Consider the following 22,417-nt stretch of genomic DNA (forward strand, 5'->3'; position numbering starts at 1 on the left):
AAGGCACGTATGCGGATGGTACAGGCGCGGGCGGGCTGAGGTCTGTGCAGATGGACATCCTCAGTCTATCACTATATTGTATTAAATATAGACCTAAACGAGTTGAGGCTAATAGCCTCTCAATGCCATTATCAAAAAAAAAAAAGCCCCTAAATCCAATCAGCAGTTCTGCCTATGTTCCGATCCTGCCACTACTGTCGTTTTGCTTAGCTTTTACCCCAGTTCGTTCATGTCAATCAATCTCAACAACGCGCCTCATGCCGCTGCTTCGGTTTTTTTTGTCAGGACAGATCACCGCTTCTTCTATGGTTTAAAATTCTTATCCAATACATTTAAAGGGGCAGAGAGGTAATTTGAAGGGTTTCAAAGAGTTCAGCTGGTAAAATATTTGGTTTTAGAGTTTGATGAGGAGAAAATAAGACCACGACAATAATAATTTAGGGAGGTGGAATATACTTTTTCCCTTCCAAAATGACGAGCATACTGTACTAATCGGCCCAGTTCAGTGTCACATTGGTGTAGGATGACGGCCCGGTCCGTACAAGTTTTGGTGGTGGTGTTTCCCGTCAGGCCGTCACGGTCACCAACTCGGCCTCGCCATTGCCAACTCGAGAGAAGATAACCCTGTCGGCCTGCGCCCTGCCGTCTTTCCCAAAGCAACAGAAGGGAAACCGCCGCCACCGCGTCCTCCTTCCGTGCGCGCTCACATCTCAAAAAGGGCGGCAGAACAGAAGCTCACGGAGTCGCCGATGGCTGACGCGGCGGCGCAGGACACCACCGAGCAGCGGCTGCTCCACCTGAAGCTCGCGTTCCTCGCCGGGGAGCCTCCCGCCTGCGTGCTCGCACTCGCCAGGTACGCGCCACCTCGGGCAGTCAAAATCGCAACGGTACCCCCGAGATCTCTCGCTGTGCGGCGCCCTTTTCCGGTGATTCGTGATTGGGAAAGCGGTGGATATCTAGGTGACCTGCTGGCCTTGCAAGTGTATTGCTGATGGCTAGTTTGTCTGGTAATTGGCCACCAATGTTAGGTATGTTCATATAATAACTTTATAATTGGCCATCCTGCCGTACGAGTGGAGTGTCATGCTTTCCTGTTTGGGTGAACTCCACTCCCTAATTCTTAACGCTCCAGCTCCTTGATTCTCTTTGATTCACTGAAAGAGTTATTCTGGTGGAGGAGCAGGGTGGAGAACAGGTTGAAAGTGATTCTGCTTGTGCACACTGCATAGGGAACAGTGTTGAGCATGTCTTTTTTAGATCCCGGTCCAAATCCAAATGGAGACTGATTTTTGTCTAATCCCCACCAAGTTTCTGTGTGATTTTTTTTTTTTTTTTTTTTTTTTTTGCTGTTCAGGCACGAGTGATTCTGAAACTGCTCCAATTGAGCATTGTCAAACGGCCCCTAATCACTCCAACATCGCATATCTATGATTCTGCAATAAATTTGAGTGACTTGCAGCAACTGATTAGTTAGTTTACCATGAAAATGTTGTGCAGACCACAAAAAAAATTCACGAACGTATCCTAGCCTGTATTCATGGACAGTAACATGGAAGCCTTGATTTGGGGGAATATGTGGCACTGCTATGAACCACGCATGAATATGCTAGAAGCAATGTTTACGAGTCGTCCCGTTGACTCTGGTCGCCATGGATCAACCAGACGATTAGTTGCGATTAGTCGTCGATCAGGACGACCAGTCGAGTCTGGTCTTGGTAGTGGGCACACCTACCATCATTGGAGGAAGAGCTCATCTTTGTGAGCTAGGGGGGAGCAGAGGCGCAGAGCCAGGGAAGAGCTTCACCAAGAGGCGTGCTGGCTGGGGAAGAGGAGCAAAGAAGAGAGAAAGAGCAGAGCAGCAGCAGTCGTCATGCACCGGAGAGAATGAGAGATGGGAACCCTAGAGACTTGACCTCCCGTACATATATTACAGACCCTAGTGGGCCAAATTGGCAGCCCAACTACTCACCTGGAAGCCCAGTCAGGCAAGCCCAAAGAAGGCAGTGCCCAGCCTGGTCATGCAGCCCCCTGGTCAGACGACTAATCGTGATTAGTCGGATGACCAGGTTTCTAGTCGAGCTAATCGAGTCGAAGTCTCTAATCGAGATCATGGTACTGACCAGATCAACTAATCGCGATTATATTTAGGCCGCGTTTAGATCTAAATTTTTTTGGGTTTTGGCTACTGTAGCACTTTCGTTTGTATTTGGCAACTAATGTCTAATTATGGACTAATTAGGTTCGAAAGTTTCGTCTCGCGATTTCTCACCCAACTGTGTAATTAGTTTTTTTTTTCGTCTACATTTAGCATTCCATGCATATACCGCAAAATTTCGATGTGATAGATAGTGCGTAAAAAAATTTTAGAATTAAACAGGCCCTTAGATCAGAGACTTCAAATCAAATAACTAGGAGCTCGCCAAACCCCATCAAATCTAGCGCATCTAGCGCCCCCCCCCCCCCCCCCCCCCCCCCCCCCGCCCGGCGGTGGCTGCCAAGGTCCTGCGCCTTCCCCCTCTCCGCCCCTACCTGGATCCGCCTCCTTACCCACTTCCCCACCAAAACTTAGCGCATCCGGCGCCCTCCCCGCCGCCGGCGGCGTTGGTGTGCCCGCTGCGCAGGCCGGATCCACGGCTGTCGGTCACGGCGAGCCGTTGACGCCGTCGTCGCCGCCCCCGAGGGAGGCCGGCCCCCGTTCGGATGGACACTAGGCGGGTGGATCCGCCGTCGCCGGCGTTGGAGAGTTCGCCGTGCCTCGGCGCACGTTGCTTGAGGTCCGGAAGGTGGCTGTGAAGGCCTGTGGCTCCGCTCCGAGCTTGTCTGCCCCTCCCTTCCTCTCCCTTATGCGGGGTGCGGTGCTGAGGAGCGCGACGCACGGCCGCTGCCGCTGCCGCCCACGACTCCGCGCCGTGGGCGGGAGGCTGCCTACGCTGCCGGCGCCCCCAACTCGCCCACCCTCTCTCCGGATACGCTCCCTTATACCCGGGTGGCCCCGTGGGAGGTCGTACGAAGTGTTCCAGTGGGAGGATGCTGGCGGCGAGGAGTCCAACGGCTACCACCCCGCCAGCTACCTGGACGCCGGCGAAGCCGGTCGTTGTGTCCCCACCGCGTGCCCAGACTCATTCAATCGTGATTCTAGGCCGTGGCGAAGCGAAGGCGGGCCCAGCTAGTGTGCGGCCTGCCTGCTCGGCCAGTTGATGGCCGCATCCCTGCCCCCAGCGCCTCGGACGCCGCGGACGGGTCTCCGCCCCCAACGCCGATGGGTTGCGGGAGATCCTCCCCAGAGGCGAGACCTACGGCCGCCTCAGCTGAACCTAGCCACGACACAAAGCAACCTCTACAGACCCGGAAGGTTCCCGCGGAGCTTTGAGGCAGATGCTTCAACTGTCTTTTCTATTCGCACTAGGTAGCGACTTCCCGGTCGCCACGGCGTTGCCTGCGCTGCCACGGCTACCGCCACCTCGCCAGGGTTTGCATGCGGCCCAGTCATGCTGCGGCATCAGCGGTGAAGGGTGGCGGCCGACCGCGGCACCCCGCCGGCCTCCTAGCACGTGCCCCGCGGCAGTCCGCCAAGCTTGGATGAGGCCGTGCAGGGTGGCGCGGGGGGTACCAGTAGAACCCGATGACGACGGTGGCGACGCCGGAGCAAGCTAGCGAGGGATGTCAGCTTGGCCGCGCTAACCTATCACGACAACAACGCCGCTGCTATTGCATGCTACTTCCCCAGTTCCGAGCCAGATCCGCTGGCGTTGGAGCTGTGCGCGTGCTCGGGGCCTCCCGCGTGGGTCGACCCAATGCTGGAGGAGCTCGCCGCCTCCCTCGTCGCGAGCCCCCAAGCAGGAGCACCAACGCCTGGGTGCTTTACTGCTCTGGCGGCCGCCTCTCTGGAAGTGGATGCATCGCTGGTGGACACCCATTCTCCAGTGAAGACTGCACGGTGGATGACGGACTCGCCTCCGTCACACGTGCAGGGGCCACCACAAGTCATGTTGCCACGGGGGGACATCCTGGCGTCGCGGATGCCGAGGCCACCGCGGGAGATGCGACGTTCGTGGCTGCCACGGACGCTGTCAACTGCACTCCATCGCCTCAGACGACCTCACAGACTCCTCAAGCGCTTCACCGAGTGACTCATAAAGGTGTGGCAGCCACTACTCCTGGAGCTGCCTGGAGATGATACGGTCCACGGCGGACGTCCACCCCCCGCGCTCCCCAAGAGGAGCAAGTGGATAACGGCGCAGAGCTTGTCACATATCCCGGCGTCCAAGCGAGGTGAGCACCTTGTCTTGAAGCGCCTAGGACTAATCAGCGGGATGTCGTCTCCGTCCACGTCGGCCATGAAGGCGTACGAAGAAATCTACAGCGGTGACCCCGGTAACATGCAGGCACTTCGAGAGTTGTTCCTGCCAGACAGCGACATGGGTCCGTGCAAGCAGCGCCGCCACCGCTCGGCAGCCAGGGCATAGGCCTTCTAGCCAGCGCCGCTAGGGTGGGTCTGAGCGTCCATGTACAACTCTTCTGACCCCATAGGGCGCCGTTAAGGCGTGTTGTATTAAACTTTTCTCTACCTTAATACAAAGACACGCAAGATCGAGAAAAAAAGAAATATATTCAGAAGCTCTATATTGCTTCATATTTATGTTTGGTTTTATTTCATTTGCAGAGAAGCTGGGGGAGGTTGTATCACACCGCATGTCCAAAAAATTCTTTTGGAGACTTGCACTGGCTCAAACGTAAATGATTTATTTTCTTGTTGTCTCGAAAATTTGCTCAACCAATACAATTTTTTTTTCAATAGAAGGAATATGTAATTTATTTGAGAAAGACACTAATATAGTGTTTATTTAAGTTATCGTTAATATGTATCTTCACATCTTATTACATTTGTCATTTCATTGTATTGATGCAGGTAGAAAGATGTCAAGACTCTATTTATACAACAATTATTTTTAAAAAGATTATATCTGAGGTTGAATTATCTTCAAATGTTGTGATTGATGAACTTTATGAGGAATTTGCTCAACGTATGTTGTCTAAAGCAGTATGTAGATTTTATCTATATTGTATCTTAATAGTTTATAATCGTTGACACTATCATAAATAACTTATTTTTGCATGCAGAAAGATTCATTATTAAACAAGACAGATCATATTTATAAAGAAATATCTTTTCTCTCTACTACACGTAAGTTGTCAATTCGAACTATTTAATTTTCTTCAAGAAATATATCACAATTATATTATTAATTATAAAGATCTATAGTGACAACCCGCTTTATGTATCTAGATAATAACATTTCTTCAAAGCTAGTAAGTGTCGTTGCTCGACTATCATGTTCTTCTAATATGCTTGAAGGAGATACAGGGTACGACTTCATTGAACACTCTAAGATCTAGTGGTCAGATATTTTATCATACTACTTTCATATATTATTTTGATATATTGTGGATATTTTACAATTTCAGGTGTTCTCTTTGGCCATCAAGTTTATTCTTGTCTGAATTTATTCTTTCGTACCCTAAATTTTTCTCTACAAAGTGTTGCTTTGAGGTAAGTGATTAATTGTACGATAGTGTGAGATACATTAACAGTATAACCTCATGTAAGAAACTTTATGTAAGAAAGATAATGTAAGAGCATCTCCACCAGATCTCCTATTCTTTCTCCCCTATAACCAGTTATAGGAGATCTCTCAAAAGTAACTTTAAGGATATGAGAGACCTTTGCTCCAGCAGATTGCCAAAACTTCATCCTGATTTTGGAGAGGGAGAAGACTCCCCTTTCTTTAGGAGAGAAGGTGGTGGATTTAGGAGATCTTCTAAAGAATATAGGGATAGGAGATGCGATAAGAGATCTGTTGCAGCTGTTACATTTCCTATTTAAGTGATAGGGAGAGTATAAGAGATCTGGTGGAGATGCTCTAAATATTTTTAGCTCATGCTCCAATAATCAAATTCTATCAAATAATAATGCAAATTTATTTGGTCCATTTTTGTTTGCTACGAGGATAACTAGAATTTAGTAGAAGGATCAATATTTGTATAAGTGTTGTTATATGCTCTGTGCACCACCATTTGATCTCGAATTTGTGAACATGTGTTGATGTATCCTCATGAAACCAATTTCTTATTCCTTTCATATTTTATAGTAGTATAGACTACATGATATCTCTGGCCAGCTACTTGAGGAAGACACTTTGTTTATGTGCAAAATTACCTAGATATTTTCTTTGCACAAATAGTTAGGTGGTGGTGTTTACTGTTTTTCTTTGCACTTGAGGAGTATTCTCAGTTTTGTTAATTGTGGTTATTGCTCTAACATTTTGCATGATAAGCAGTTAGGTTCCGGTGTTGGTTTGGTGGGCATTTGTCTTAATCATGTCAGTGCCTCTAAGGTATGTAAGTCTATTATGCCACTCTCCATTTGAATGACATATTGTCTATGGGTGAAAAAGTGAATCATGTATGGTTTCCTAACTTTGTGAAGTGGGGGTGCTTATGTACTTTTTTAACTGCTTAATTTTGACTGTACGTGTGGAGCTAAGAGTGGCAATTAAGCATGAATTGTTCAGTTCAATTATGTTCATAAGTTTCTTCAGAAATCAAAAGGTTATTTATAAACGTAATATGTCATGCAGAATTCATTAATATGCAGGTTATTCTTACTGATGGTGACCCATGTACACTCAGAAACATGAAGGAAAATATGGAACTGAATAACTTATGCATTGAGCAGGAAGATTCTAGAGTACTAAAAGAAAGCAATAATAAGGTAGCTTAGTTTCCTTGCATAACTCAGTATTGTCTCTTACATAATTTGGAATTCAACAGTTGAATCAGATGGCGATTCATGAGCATTGGATAAATGCATTATTAGATCTAACTTGGTGACAAAGCATTGTGGCATGCAGGTAGAGTGCAAATATCTTTCTTGGGAAGAAGTGTCTGAAAGTGATTTATGGGGCTACCAGGCAGACGTAGTGTGAGTATAGAAATGTACTTTTGCACTATTTCTTTGTACGGTTGTACAGAAAATCATAATGATGGGAACTGGGAACCATGCTATTCATCTAAAATTGGATTCCTATTGCTTCTTATAGCCCCTGGTAAACTGTCGGAGAAATTTCAATATTTGACCCTCAGTTCGCACGCCCCTCCAGATTTGACACTCAATTTGCATGCCTTTCAAAATATAACCCAAAATATTTTGAAAGGCATGCCTCCAGAAAAGAGAGATCCCTCAGATCGAAAGAATTCGCGTGCCCAGGGTTATATTTTGAAAGGCATGCGAACTGAGTGTTAAATCTGGAGAGGTGTGCGAACTGAGGGTCAAATATTGAAATTTCTCGTAAACCGTAGTCTTATCTGAGTAAGATACTCAACAATGATAATAAAATAATAGCAGTTTTGGGCATAGGTCTGAAGAAGCATCTGTAGAAGTTGTGATGAAAAGTGATGCTCGCTATGAATTTCTAGCGATATTTCTGATCAGTGAAATGATTCACACAGTACAAACTTCAGTAGCTTAGTGTGCCAATCAGAATTTATCAAGGACTCTTCAGTTCGCCTTTGTGTATTCTTAGCTCAGTTGCTATTTCTACATTTTTCATATTAAATAATGTTAAGTAATCATTCAATAACTGTTTTGAAGTGACAAGAGTGTTTGTTGTCCATTCACTGTTTATGTAGTACTTGTTGGAAAGTTGGTGTGAACTCATACGAATCTTGTGACAGGGAATACATTGTGAACTGCAGTAGCCTGTTTAGTGAGATAAGAATTACCTTGTAAACTGGATAACATAACGTGTCACTGCTGTTCATGCTATCCTCACTTTCATCTAAACACTTTCTTTTGCCAGTCTTGGCGCAGATATTATTTACGATCCGGTTTGTGTGCCACACCTTGTTCGAGTACTCTCAATGCTGTTAAGACGAGACCGTAGAGAGGGGGAAGCCAACGGAACATCTGGTGATGAATTTGAAACGGAGGCTCCGGTCGCCTATATTGCCACGGTGGTTCGAAATCTAGAGACTTTCAACTGCTTTGCCACAGCAGCTGCCGACACAATGTTGTCTGTTTTGAATATTACCAGTAGTGCAGCTCCTTCAAAATTTCTCCCTTACATGCTATCTTATGATAGATCCAGCGTGCAGCTTCTTAAAATTACATCATTATCATAGAACATCTACAAAGTTTATGTGCTTCAAGTAGAGTCTCATTTCAAGGACATCAATCATATCATTTACATTTCAGTTTCTTACAGCTATTTTCTACTTTGTTTCTATGTAATAAGAGACTCCATTCTAGAAGGAGAAAACAATAGTGCAGCTTTTTTTTTTATTCCTCCTACGAATTATACCGCACAATGTAATCACGTTCTGAAGTTCCAAAACAACGTCAGGAACCAGGCATCAAACAGCTACTAGGGGGGGGGGGGGGGGGGGGGGGGGCGGTGCAGCAGCTAGGTAGATAAAAATATAAATATGCTCTGGGCATTAGATTATCCAATGTTCAGAGAAGTAAAATTCATCTTTCGCAATATACACTGGGCTTCTGCAAAATTCTGTACAATTTACAACTTGGCTCATTTTCTACAAGATCAATGAGAAACTATAACCAAGATTTGGGCAAGTGGAACTTTGTCCTACAGAAGCAGTACTGCAGCAATACTACACTCCTGAACCACATAGGTGAACTATATATCACAAGTGGGATCGACAAACCTATAAAGATTATGATAACTACTCATGCAAACTTCAGTGCAGTGATTGCCAAGAGAGTTAATGCCCTGAAAAGAATTTCATTCATGCTTTTTTCAATTCTCACTGCGACCTCATCATCCTCGATATTCATGTTACTTGGGCTTCTGAAAATGCTGGCAATGGTATCACGTAATCCATTGACTGCCCAGGATAGCCAAAAGAGTCCGAATCCAACGCTGGTGCTAAGCAGTCGAGCCGAAGCAAAAGGAGTCCTCATGCCAGTAGCCATCTTGCACATAACTGACAGAAGAATAGCCAATCCAGTTCCAGCTATGCCAATAGAGCACTGCGTTAAAAGTTCAGTGATCTCCGGACCATCCTTTTTCAGTGAGAGGATTGTCGAGCTGCTTTTGTCCTTGTCCAGTAGGATGGATAAAATAGCTTCGCTAGCATGTGTGTAGTTTCTCTGATACAAGTCACGTTCTTTGATGTTTTTCACTTTACGTTTCTTCTTTGACAAAGATTTTGAGTTCACGTCAGTACTGCACGTTTTTTTTTAAACAAAAACCACATTAATATCTTGATTGTCTAATAAGGTGGAAACATCAATCTAAATGTAGCACAACATAAAGTTAAATGTCCAAATGTTCCTGCACCTGCATGTAAATTTAAAGAATTCATTCTGAACATTACATATGAAGGTTAAATGAAGACCTTCCAATTAAAGGTTTTTCATGCATGGTTAGCATCAAAATGATGTATTACACATACTTCTGGCATAAAGACAAAACTTTATAACCACTTAAGAATGTTCAAATAACAACAGGCCGCTCTGCTTAGTGCTTGCTATTTTTCATAGAAACTTTCTAAATTATAAAATGCAGAATAAAGATAGTTAAAAAAAATGCCTACTACCATTTGTGCTGCAAATATAAGGTCACACCACTAGAACGCAAAATCTAACCAGCGTTGGGTCATGTGCTCGCACTCTCCCCTGCACTGACGCCGGCCTTCCCCGAACCCTAGATCCCTGGAGGGTGGGCTAGGGTTTGCTGCCTTCCCCGAACCCTAGATCCCTGGCAGTAGGCTGGCCCAGCAGTAGGTGGGCGGGCGGCGGGGCAGTGGAGCACCGCCGGCCTTGGTGGTGGAGGCGGCGGTTGGGGCAGAGGAGGCTCGCCGGCGACTGGTTGACAGAGCCAATGGATTAGTGGAGGGCAGAGGTGGGCGGGGTGGCAAGGTGGCGCGTCGCCGGCGGCCGTGGGTGGTAGTGCGGCGGCGGGAGGGGTCGTGCGCTTCACGACCGCGCGACCCATCGCACGTTAACTGCCTCCCACTAGAATCAGAAACTACTCTAGGATCTATGCTGTGCTGCCAATTGGCAAAAGCACTGCAGTACTCAGTATCAAAACTTTTAAAATAAGTGAAATGAGAAAATAGCATGGGAGATGCCATAACTAATAATGTTTCAAAGCAGCAACAAGAAGTAATACATGCCTGAACATAAAAAGGAAGCAAAAAGAATGCAGTACCTTTTTGAAACATCAGCTGCTGTGCTTGCTAATTTTGAATTGGATACTTGGCTATTAGCCCGAGAACGCCTTTTCCTGTTTATGCAAAAAGAATCATGCCATGTAAATGTGATAATTGGAAATGTACTGGCAATAACAATTAATAATACATAAATGAACCATAATATTTAAAGATCGCAAGTTCATAACTAAAACAGTGAACATCAATTTGTAACTTCTAAACAAATCATTGGCATAGAAACTACATCCTCTATGTTGAAGGGTAACTTAAGAGACTTCCATGCTCCACGCATTTCTTGCTACCTAACTATGCATTGCTATTATTCATGCTTCTTGCCTGTTAATCATGCAAGAAGATCTAGTTCTGTACTAGTTCATCCATGGGTTCTTAGAAGATAATGGATATACCATGCATCACTATATCATATATTAATCCATGTGAAGCTCAAGGAAGATTTAGAATACAGCATCTTGCTCTCAGCTACCTGATTCATGGAAATTAATGGGCAAGCTGCAGCAAGTTAATAGTTCCAACATAATACTTAACAGAAAAATAATTCTTTCCACATATCAGAAGCAAAGTCACATAGAATGATTTGCGTTTGCAATCTTACATACATTATGTGCATTTAAGTAATTAGGCAACCATTAAATAGCAGTCAGAGATAAACATTCAGTAATCATGCTTTGCAGTATTACCTCTCAAAGTATGGAACAAGAAATGCAGCCTTACAGCCACCTGTTTCTCGTTTAGACATGTTGAACTCCAGGAAAACTGAGAGCAAGTCTATCATCTCATCACCATTGCCAGCGAATACGACCCGGCCATTTTGATCAATAGTAAGAGCAAAGCCATGAGACTGAACGACGTGCAGAAGAGGATCAGGGATGACAAGTTCTTTCTCTGGCAGATAGTGTTGGGGCTCATTCAACACTAATTCAGAGATTGATAACTTATCATCCGGCATATATGGCTGAGTTCCCATGTTTATTGCTAGGGTCTGTTGCCCTGTGAATTCAGCTAGCAAGGATTCATCAAGTTCCTTGACGTCTGACCCTGACATCAGAAACTTGAGGAGTTTCTCTTGCCTTGCACATTGCTCAGCGATCCCAAGGCTAAGTTGAACTGAGTCAAGGTGAGAATCTGTTCCAAAGAAATTAATATGAGATATGAGATGATTGCAGTATTCCATCAGAGGCTGTAAAAGATAACCATGAACACTCTACTCATAAATTCTAGATTGTGGAAGAAAGTAGCATCCTACTGATGTTGGTGTTCAAGGTTAAGCATGCATAAAATGAAACCAACTGCATGTTCACCTTTTTAACTTTTTTGCAAACACGGAAGATGCCATGGATGTGTAAATAGATGCAATGTTATCAGATCGTCTGATTAATCGCGATTAATCGTCCTTATCGGTACCTAGCACTCGATTAGGCACTCCGATTCGATCAGAGCGAATAGAAACCTGATCGTCTTGATTTATCGTCGATTAATCGCGATAAATCGTCCAAATAGGTGTCCTGACCAATCAGGCACCAAATAGGCAGATGGGCTACTTCAGACTGGGCTAGCTCTGTTTGAGCTAGGCCCATTAGGGTTTCTCTTTTATACCTCCCCCCCACTCTTTCCCTCAGCTCCTCAGTCCTCACCCCCAGCCTCCAGCCGTCGGCTGCACTTGCTGTGTGTGCAGCTGGCCAGCTGCATCTCTTCCCCTCCTCCATCCTCACTTGCTCCTCCCTCCCTTCCTGTTCCAAGCTTCCCTGCTGCTTCCTCCGCCCTCCTGCTGCAGGGTCAAGGGAAGGTTGCAGGTGTGCAGGCCACAAGGATATATGATATATTATAGTATATGGTATATATACCATACATATATGATATATGTCCTGCTATACACAGGACGATTATATGGACGACTAGACCAATAAGAGGTCAATTAATCGTCCTGATCGTCGACTAATCGTCCCGATCGGTACCAGGGCAATTAGCGACGATTAGCCGATTTAATAACATTGAATAGATGTTCTTTCGATCCCTCTGTGAGGGACAAGGCTAAGGCTCATGCATGTTGTCCCTTCTGTTTCTATCAGTGAGTTGTAGGCTCCTAAGCTGAAGCTGAGGCATTCAGAGCACTCAATTGTGAAAGAGGTAAGTAAAGTAATGTGCAAGAGAAGGCGGCAGCCGCTACGTGCTAGAACAATAGGTACAATAGGAGGCTTGCGGATCAGAATGAACGAACCTTGCACGTCGATGAGCGTGGCCGTGTCGGGCATCACGAAGGCCTGGTAGGCGGCCGGGAGGGCCTGTCCCTGATGGGCGCCGGGCACGACCATCTGCATGGGCTGGCCCTGGTGGTAAGGCATCCCCTCTAGATGGTGGGGCGGATGCTGCTGCAGCGGCGCGCAGAGCTGCACACCGGCGTCCTGCGGCCTCTTCCCCTGGAGAGGAAGCACGCCATGGAGCTCCTGTTTCACCGTGACACCAAGAATCTGTCAGCCACAGCGAGGCAATCAGGCACAGCGAACCGAAAACGCAACTGGTAAGCCATCGCGAAGCAATCAAGAACCAGGCGGCCAGCGCCCGCCCCACGGGCACGGGCAGTTGAATGACGGTAGCCCGGCTGCGATTCGGCTGGCACGGGGATTTTGGTTCGGGGGGCTAGTAGGGCCTTCCGCGTACCTTGGACGGCGGGAGGACGACGGGGGAGGCGGAGGCGACGGCGAGGAGGGACAGGTCCCCCACCATCGATCCGCGGCGAGAGGCGACGATAGAGGGAGGCGAGCGTGCGGTGCGCGCGGGGTGGGGGAGGAGGAGCAGCGAGCGGCGAGAGGCGACGATCGGAGGCGAGCGGGCGTGCGGGCGTCGCGCGCGGGGGTGGGGGAGGGTGGATAAAAGCGGGTGTTACCGGGGCGAACGGGTGGAAGCGGCGACGCCGGGGCGGCGTGGAGCGACGGTGGCGTGGGGAAAAACGGGCGATTTTGCCCGGCCGCGGCGGTGGAAAACAAGCGACTTGGGGATTTCGGCTGGGGCCGTGCGTGCGGGGCGGACGGACCGAGCTGGGTCTTTTTTATTTTTATTTTTTTTCTGTGGTGCGCGAGGAAGATTCGGGAATCGGAGTTCGGGAGGGGGACGGGGGTCGCTGCCTTGTCGGGGCCACTCGTGAGCATGGGGCCCATTGGTGGGCCGTGGCCCGTGGGTGCGTGCGGCCGCCGTGGACGGTGGACCACCAGTCCACCACCCACCGGCGCCTGATTTTTTTTGTCCCTCCTCTGTCCAGGCCCAGGTCACGACATTTGCAGCCTACGAGGGTCGAGGGGAGATCCGGAACGAAGGTGAGAGCCACACGGACTAGATTGTTACAGTGACCCCGCGGGCCCCACCTTCAAGACGGTGCGACGACGACGCCGGGTTCAGCTGCACAAGCAGCAGCCTAGCAGGCCCAAAGAGGCCCAGGTAGCATACTAATCTAGCCCAACTTGGGTTTTTTTGCTGGAAAATAAAAAGAGAGATGGCGAGTTTCCCGCGGTTTCCGCGCGCCCGCGCCCCAAATTCCCGCCAGAAGCCGCGCCTGCAGTGAATTGACAGCGCCGCAACCGCCGCCGCCCGCCGAGCCGAGCAGCCGGCATCAGCATCGCCACCCGAGCCACCAGCGAGAGGGACGCGAGGGGAGCACGACGAGCATGTCCTCCTGGGACGACGAAGACTCTGCGGCGGCGGCCGAGGCGGCGGCCACGGACGTGGAGCTGCTCAAGCGGGCGTGGCGCAACGAGAAGGCCGCGCCGGAGATCCTCCGCTTCGACTCGCCCCTCGTGTCCCGCGTCCGCGAGCAGATCCAGCTCCTCGTACGCTTCTCCCTCTCCGTCTTTCTTCTCGATCGCGTTCCCCCACTCCACCCCCCCTCCTGCGGCTCTGGATCTGACCGGGGTTCCCTCTCCCGGTGTCGTGTCGTTCCAGGAGGAGACGCTCGACGACTTCGCCGACAGCGGCGTCGACGACCTGGTGGTCTCGCTCTACCAGATGGACCTCGACCGCACGCTCTTCCTCCTCCGCTCCTACCTCCGCCTCCGCCTGCAGAAGGTTAGTTGTTACTTCCCAGTTCCCATGTTCGTTCGTGCGCTGCCCTGCCTAAATTGAACCAAAATTACTGACCCAAAAAAGAAAACTGTTGCGCCAATCTGATCGCGCTGCTGGTGTGGGTGCTGCAGATCGAGAAGTACACGATGCATATCTCCAGGTCCGACGACCTCCTCAGCCGCCTGTCGCAGCAGGAACGCCGCTTCGCCAAGAGGTACAGTACCTTCTGGCTGCGCCCGTGCGGCTGGGGCAGTTGACCCAATTGTTTATGCTAAATTTGTGAAATTGTCCCTGGTTCTGATGGGGATGAATTTCTCGTGTCTGCTCTGTCACAAGTTGCGCGGAGATCATGGAGAAGCATCTGGAGCAGTCGGTGCTGTCCAAGCTCCCGTACGGGTATGACTCGGTTACCAGGCAGTCGTTGTCCAGCACTGAGGATGACATGGGTATATGCCCTCCACTTCATCTCCCAAATTACCGCGTTCCTTGTTTTGTTGCTACTGTTACTTTTATACTGTTCTTGTTGTCTGCAGCTTCAGTCATGAGTAAGCCTGTATGGTTGGTAGAAACTTTTGCCCGTTTCATTTCAAGTGGGCAGCTTGTCATGTATCCTTGGGAACTATGATCGTTACTTGTGCTCAAAAGTCGACTTCCTACATAACAAAAATTTAGTTGTCAAATTAATCAAGCTCTAGTACAAGGATGCCCTCTTGCAGTTTGTATGTGATGGTTCTCGTTACCTACCGCGTCTTAGACTTCTGTCCCCAAATTATGAACATGCTCCCACGGTCCCACCAGGTTGCCGTGAATTTGATAGTTGTCTAGTAATTTGGAATTTTGGGCGTTCCCACACCAATCAGGCTGATTTATTGCCCTCCTAGCAGTGTGATTATTAATTTATTATCCTCTTCCATGGATGCATAGAGGTGATGCTATCGCAGCCTATCTTCAAGGTTTAGCAACAAAAAAAAAATCTTCCTAACCTCCAGCTTGGGTATTTAGATCATTATGTGCTTACAAATGCATTTCTGATGGATTTATCAAATTTGAGGAGATCAACCTATCTGTAAAAGGTCTGCCACTGATTAGTACTGAACAAAGGCAATGGCTAAGCCGCCCTTAGCTTCTCCCTTTTGTTTAGACTAGCCTTTAGCTTCACTTTTAGGCAAAGGTTCAAGAGTAAATAAGGCTCTTAAAGCATGCTTTTCTAGTACATTGATAACAACTGCAGGGACATATTTATGCATTATTCATTCACATGCTTCTTATATCTCTACAAAAATACTGAATGCTTTGGGATTTTATATTGCTAAAGATGTGCAGCAAATGTGCTTTTAGACATATTTGTTCATGTAATCAGCCACTAGCAACCATCCATCTGATTCAGTTTTCAAATGCCTCTTTCAGTGCCAGAGCCTCAGCTTGACACCTTTGTCTTCTGCAAGACCAAGAGCGACGTAGGTGCATTCCAGCTAGATGACATGTAAGTTCCCAAACACACATCCAACTCTTTGCTTTGCACCCTTTCAAGCTCTGCTGACCTTGATGCTTACTTCCTTGAAGAGGCGAGGAGGTTGTGGATTTGGTTGCCGATGACTTGTATGTTCTTCGGTACAAGTCCATCAAGGGACTCGTTGAGGGTGGCCGGATCGATCTCATCTGATATCAATGACCGCAAGTAACATATCATATCATGGGCCTTCTCGTCCAAGATTCTTCCCAATTCATGGAAAGTAAGGAATCAAGGAAAAGAAAATTGCTAAGCACCGTCACAAAAACGACAACAATTGAAAGCTGCTGTCTATGTGCCATTGGTATGTGGCTTAGGCTTCCTATGTATTTTGTAATTTGTACATGATTTGTGATGGTACTAAACTTAGTTTATCTACTCTACTTATTTTTTTTACACCATTTATAAATGAAGATCAGAATCATGTAATTGCCAATTCCCCGCTTAACACTGTCGATGGCAGCTATAACTTAGGTGTTTAGTTTGTGGCAAAAATATCTGCAGAGTAACCTTGCCCAAGAAAAAAGGAATGGTCATTTTTTTATAAAACTGAAGAAATGGTGACGAGATGTACTATGTTTTGTTGACGCGAACGAACAATTTTTTTTTCTTCTTCACCTGGATTCAGACAGTTAGGTGCTTGAAAAAGACGTGACAGTGACACAGAACGTTTTTCCTTTTAAGATGCTACTTTTGAAACCATGAAGCGTCAGCTGAAATAACTTCCTTTTGTCAAATCATAACGTGCCATCCTATATTTTGGCATTAGCACGTCAAATTTGACAAATGGCAATGAGGATGTACTAGCTATTATTAGTAGTACGCACGCATGGTCGCCATCTGCAGTGATACTATCCGACAGATTCTGGTCAGTGGTCACACATGAAGAGGCCATTGGATGGTTAGATATGAAGCCTGGCATTAGCACGTCAAAGTTACTATAATTTGACTTAGGATAAAACTAGATCCCTTATATTTCATATGACGAGGGAATACATACTACTACTCTTGACTTAGGGTAAAACTAGATCCCTTATATTTCATATGACGAGGGTACTACTCTTCTAGGGAAGTAATTGTAACTTAAGTTCATCTTGAGAGATGGGTGCTATTTAAACAACATTTTGTGCCAATAAAATACAATACAATGGCAAAATGAAACGATCATCATCGTCATCTCACTATAAAATTAAAGAGCGGGTTTTCTTCGGTAAAATGTAAGATATAAGACTCCAGCACCCATATATTAATATGGAACATGTTTGGACTTGATAGTTGCTTACTATCTCTCTATTCCAAAATAAACACGCATCTCTCTTCTCGAGAAGTTAATTTTTTTTAATTTTAACTAAAAATATACACTACTACAAAAATGGTTTTGCGAGGCGACACCCAAACATTAACCAAGACGGTCACAAAATCCAACTGCCTCGCAAAATGCCTGACGATTTTCGGAGACGGGCATTTTCATTTACCGAGGTGGTCAAAATTACCTGTCACACAAAATTGCTTACAAAGGCGGTCAAAAACCTAAAATTGATTTACGTAGGCGGACCTCTTATGAGGCTTGCGTCTGTAAATCATGGCGAGCCCACCTGGCCCATCTAGGCCTGGCAACTGGTTCCTACTACATATAGGCTGAGAAACCCTAGCTCTTTTTCTATCCCTCTCCCTCGGCCGCGCGCTCGATCCATCTCTCTTCTTCTCTTCCTCCCCATCTCAGCCGTGTGCGCTCTCTCTCTTCCATCTCCCTCAGCGGACGCGCAGGGTGGCCAGCCCTCTCCTGGCGGCGGCAACGCATAGGCGGCCATGGTGACGGCGCAACGGTGAGCACCTGCTTCCCTCCAGCGGTGGTGCCCCTCCCCTCATCGGCGCTTCCTCTCCCCTTCACCAATGGCAACGGCGCCCCTACCAGCCTCCACCTCTAGACCAGCGTCCTCCACCACCTCCACCTCCAGATCGGGTTGCTCGTCGCGCAGGTGCTCACCCAGTGTTGCTCTCGCGGCCTCGCGCAGGTGCTCGCCCAGCGCAGTGCCTCCGTTAGAGCACCGCGCGACGCTACCTCCACTGGGGCACCAGCGAGCTCCATGAGCCGCTGCCGACCTCTGCACCGGTGTTGTGCTCCGCAACGATGAGCTTCCATTTGTTCAAGCAGCAAGGTGATATTGTGCTGGAAACGCATGTTGCAAGCGTATGTTTCAAGTGTTTCAGATATTTTCAGAGTTGTGTTGCAAGTGTTTTACATCGATGTTGCAAAAGTAGATCGGGATGTTCCACATGTTGCAATGGCTATACACGTATGTTTCAAGTGTGTAGGTTCCAAATATTTCATCTGTTTTAGACGTATATCTTGCAAGTGTTTAATATGGATGTTGCATATATATATGTAAGTGTTTCAAATGTTTTCATATGTATGTTGTAAGTGGTTTCATCTAAATGTTTGCAATGGTTACACACATGGTTTTCAAGATTTTTTTTCTGGCGTTTCGCAAGTGTTTCAGACGTATATTGCAAGTGTTTCAACTGTTTTGGACGTATATTACAAATGTTTCATCTAGATGTTGCAAAAGTAAATCTGGTATTGCACGTATTCAGGAGGACCCATCTGCAGCAATCGCCTGCTGCAGCTGTTGGGCCCGCCTATATGGGCGTGGGTGTGGAGGGTCCGCGAGTAGGATACCGTGCAGGCGCAGATCGAGACGGAGCAGCACGAGACACGAAGCAACACGGGACCCGATGCGGACGTGGGACACATAGCGGCACGGGCCCCCACGTGAAAGCCGCGTAGGCATATGGCGCGGGCGCTAGCCTTTCAACAACCCGTGTATTACTTTGCAGTGAGTCAAATCAGATGAAATAAACAAAGAAAACGGTGTTGACCTTGGTCTATTTTCTTGATCAAGCCGTAACGTCATCTGTCGTAATCTCGTTTCCGTCCTGTGGTTAATTTCCCATCTGCTCGTCAAATTTGTCAATTGGTAGCGGGGAAGTAGCTAGGCTACGCATGTATGGACCATTGCTGCTTGTTGCACTGATGTCAACATGCATATGGAGAGTCCATTGCTTGTTGTATGGTCATCATCGGTTGTGGATTTGAAGGATGGCACAACTTGTTATCATCCGGAATTCCGGATAAGCTTGTCTGCCCATAACCTCTTTTTTCCCCCCTTTCATGTAACCATAGCCAATTCTTCTGTGGTGCCCATAAATCGTTAACGTTGCAATCTCGCCCATTCCTTTGGTCACCATGAGAGAGAGAGAGAGAGCGCACAGGAAATAGAGAAATAATTGAGGCATTGTCATGTTCGCTGCTTATCAGCTATGGTATATTTTTTTTTCTCTCACAACAAAACAGTATCAGTCAACTTATTAGCCGTAAAAACCATTAGCCAAACAGATATGAAGGGTTCAGTTACAACGACTGTTTTCACTCTTCTCTTCTGGGATTTGGGAGGATATGTATATCGGATCTGGTCTCCCGGCTGTTTTTTTTTTTTTTTGTTTATTAAATGGCAAAGCTTCAGTCTTCACCTTTGTATAAGTCACGACGTAGCCGGAAATTTCCATTTTTCCAGTAGCCATGTTTTTGCCTCAAGACATAGCATAGTTCAACTTGATGACTTTTAGAAGCTAGAAAAAAATTCCCGCAAAAAAAAAGACAAGAGTGGTCTCTAGAGAGAAACATATAAGCATGTTTTATTAGTAGGCACCGTCAACCACATCTTCATTTCCATGTAAGAAAATGGAAATCCATTCTTCGCGGTAAACAAAATTCGACAATTGAAATCTTGGGAGTTTGCTGTAAGTGTGAAGACTTCAAAAACATAAACTCATCATAGTTTTTTCTCAAATACACAAAAGGCTTGCATATCTTTGTATTAACAAGGAAAATGTTTTACAACGAAGTGCCGCTACAGGGGCGCACTAGGGCGGGTTGAAAATTTACAATGAGTGCTGCCCACCCTAGCCGGTAGTGATACAAGGGAGATTACTCGCATATAAGACTACTCAGCCTTTAGTTCCCAGCTTCAATCCACCGATCCGCCTCACTTTTGATTGTCATCAGTATGTGATCGACTGTAGTGGTTGCGCCGCGGAAGCACCGTGCGTTGTGCTCTTTCCAGAGCTCCCAGCCACAAGAAAGAAGAGTTAATCAGCTCCCTTCCTTTGCCGGCCATTCCATCTGGTCCTCCACGAGCTCCACCATGTCAGCATCGTTTGCCCCCTGACATTGGACGTGTTGACGCCCAGAGCTGCCAGGATGTTCCACCAAACTTGTCATGAGAAGGAACACGAGGCAATGATGTGGTCAATCGTCTCAGCTTCTTGGTCGCAGAGGTAGCAGTGTTCGGCTACGTCGAGTCCATGCCACTGCCTCCTGTCCGCCGTCCAGTGTCGACGCCTCACGGCGAGCCATAAGAAGACTAGAATCTAGTATGGTATAAGACTTGTCCTAGCTAGTGTAAGCCACATAGGACAAATTGCTAATGCGGTGATGGGCTTTAAAAAGGAGGGGGGAACACAATGGAAATACCACATGAGCTTTGTATCTAACATCCTATATAGAGTTCACACTAGTGGAATGCGCGCGCCCCACGCGCGAGAGCAAAGGAGCCTAGTTGGGTTTTTTCATGGACATGCACTGTGCTAGAGTGACACAGATATGAATTGAGCACAGCCTAAAACTATCAATCTGTAAATATTTGTCACATACATCTGTGAACTGGAATTGAAAAATAGCATCAAACAGAGGGAGGTAGATGATACATGGCCTGCTTAATATTGCTATGAGGATCCAAGAGCAATGGATGGTAAAATAGAATAAAACAGGACGAGGAATGTAGCTGAAAGAGTACTTCCTATAGATTTATCTTAGGCATGTTTCATCTAAAAAGAATGTATTGGTTTCACTAGTCTAGACAAATTTTAGTAAATACAATAGCTTAACATGTAGAAGAAATTACATGTGCTCTGGATTGACAATGCTTGATATAATCTTTTTTTTCTTTGACCAACAGGCAGGGTATCATATATAGAGGAAAACAACAACAGACCAGCATATATGAGAGAAAGCACAAAAATCGATCAGCAAAAGACCACCAAATGGACAGATGTAGCGGCAGCCGGTGCGAGCTTCTAAAGCAGCAGAAGGGTTATAGATTACCTTTTTTGTTTTGAGCTAAGGGTTGTAAGTAAAATTGATTAAAGACATGGCATTGGTTTATCTGTTAGGCAATAGCTTTGACCTTCGAATAATTTCCTGCATGGTGCATCTGTATGTTGCCCTAATTCGTATTTAGCTAGAGCTAAAAATCTGAGATGAGCTGAATAGGAGGGCGCCGCTGCGCGCGTCGACTGTAACTGACTGCTGGTCAGCGCACCAAAACATTAGTTCGAGCAATTTTCACTTACAATTCAGCATAGGAATCTAGAAGAAAATAGCTATATGAATGCATGTGTAAATGAAATAAGACATGTATGAAGGTTCAGGAGGTACATTAGATCAAAATAAAAAGATCATACAGAGGGCTACGCTACATCTATATGTGTTAGCATTATGGGTGTTTTGTGTGAATGGCTAAATGGTTTATTTAATTTATGAAGCGAACAATAAAGACTGGATAATCATATGTCTTTGTTCAGTCATGGGTATTCTGGTAAATAGTTGTAGAAGAACGAAAAGAGTAACACACTTCATATCTTAGCTGAAATCACAAATTCGTAAGCAAGTCATGAAAATGCTGAGAATTATATGGTGACCCATAAACATTTGAAGTCTCAACAGTTAATCATCGGTATATACTTAAGAGAAACGAAACAATCCGACCACAAGATGTAAAACATTGCATTCAAAATATTCTGATTTTTATTAGCAGGTTAGACAGTGGCTCACTATTTTGGCAAACCTGTTGCACAAGATGATGCTTGTTTGACGTCTTCATTGTTTATGAATGATGTCTACGCTGTACATTATTCTTTCTAACATTACCAGTTGGAGATATTAGTGCCTGCAATATTAGGCTCTCAGTTAATAATATGGTGCTCCAGGATTTTGTGGCTTGCCAAAAGTGATCTACAAATATTAAGAAGGATTTAGAAGCATTAAAATATGGCCATATATTTTGAAGCTGATCTTGTAAGATCCAATGAAATAAAGGACTATTTCACAGTTATGAAGCTCTTAACCTATCAGAAAGCCTTGTCTACATCACAAGACAGGTATAATATGATAGCATTATCTTATATATATTGACTGAAATAAGAAAGAAGCACTATGTTTTTAAAATTTGCAAAAAAAACCTGGGATGAAGAAACATTGTTGGCTTCTTACTTTTTCTACATCATCACTAATCCACAGGCAGATCTGTTTACACTAAAATTTAGGAAGAAGAATGCGGGAACTCGAAGCTTCCAGGATTGTGTCATAAAGGAATCGATTAGATGTGATTCGGTATCAGCTAATTTAGATGTGATGTCAGAATCGACTATTTTATGGATGATGTCAGCAGACGCCGTTAATAGGCTATACTTGAGTGGTGGCAGGAAGATGTGTCAGACTCTACAAATAAAGAAAATTATGGTCCAGATTATTATTAAGTTAGG

The 22,417-nt window shown here is 46.1% G+C and overlaps 3 protein-coding genes across 6 annotated transcripts; 2 read left to right on the forward strand and 1 right to left on the reverse strand.

The window, feature by feature from the left end:
* Window positions 1-343: 343 nt before the first annotated feature.
* On the forward strand, window positions 344-8,411 carry LOC136512227 (uncharacterized). 3 transcript variants are annotated; one of them, XM_066506205.1, is made up of 10 exons: window positions 344-853; window positions 4,664-4,733; window positions 4,910-5,041; window positions 5,122-5,185; window positions 5,288-5,366; window positions 5,467-5,551; window positions 6,339-6,395; window positions 6,656-6,772; window positions 6,897-6,982; window positions 7,860-8,409. In XM_066506205.1, exons 1-10 carry the CDS (start codon window positions 750-752, stop codon window positions 8,179-8,181), a joined length of 1,116 nt encoding a protein of 371 aa, XP_066362302.1. In that variant the 5' UTR covers window positions 344-749; the 3' UTR covers window positions 8,182-8,409. The 3 variants fall into 3 exon arrangements, with proteins under 3 accessions (XP_066362302.1, XP_066362303.1, XP_066362304.1); XM_066506206.1 differs by having other exon boundaries at window positions 350-853; window positions 6,912-6,982; window positions 7,860-8,405; XM_066506207.1 differs by lacking the exon at window positions 344-853 and adding an exon at window positions 2,489-2,774 and having other exon boundaries at window positions 7,860-8,411.
* A 52-nt stretch (window positions 8,412-8,463) lies between these two features.
* On the reverse strand, window positions 8,464-13,205 carry LOC136512226 (uncharacterized). 2 transcript variants are annotated; one of them, XM_066506203.1, is made up of 5 exons: window positions 12,910-13,205; window positions 12,470-12,719; window positions 10,932-11,376; window positions 10,233-10,307; window positions 8,464-9,245 (listed from the first exon to the last, which is right to left on the reverse strand). In XM_066506203.1, the coding sequence occupies exons 1-5, from the start codon at window positions 12,973-12,975 to the stop codon at window positions 8,747-8,749; spliced, it is 1,335 nt and encodes a 444-aa protein (XP_066362300.1). In that variant the 5' UTR covers window positions 12,976-13,205; the 3' UTR covers window positions 8,464-8,746. The 2 variants fall into 2 exon arrangements, with proteins under 2 accessions (XP_066362300.1, XP_066362301.1); XM_066506204.1 differs by having other exon boundaries at window positions 12,470-12,695; window positions 12,910-13,117.
* A 189-nt stretch (window positions 13,206-13,394) lies between these two features.
* Window positions 13,395-16,504, forward strand: LOC136512229 (DNA replication complex GINS protein SLD5-like). The gene is made up of 6 exons (XM_066506208.1): window positions 13,395-14,072; window positions 14,185-14,307; window positions 14,436-14,518; window positions 14,641-14,750; window positions 15,712-15,787; window positions 15,868-16,504. The coding sequence occupies exons 1-6, from the start codon at window positions 13,911-13,913 to the stop codon at window positions 15,965-15,967; spliced, it is 654 nt and encodes a 217-aa protein (XP_066362305.1). The 5' UTR covers window positions 13,395-13,910; the 3' UTR covers window positions 15,968-16,504.
* The last annotated feature ends 5,913 nt before the right edge of the window (window positions 16,505-22,417 follow it).

The sequence above is a fragment of the Miscanthus floridulus genome, chromosome 16, assembly GCF_019320115.1.
Source record: "Miscanthus floridulus cultivar M001 chromosome 16, ASM1932011v1, whole genome shotgun sequence".
NCBI classification, from domain to species: Eukaryota; Viridiplantae; Streptophyta; class Magnoliopsida; order Poales; family Poaceae; genus Miscanthus; species Miscanthus floridulus.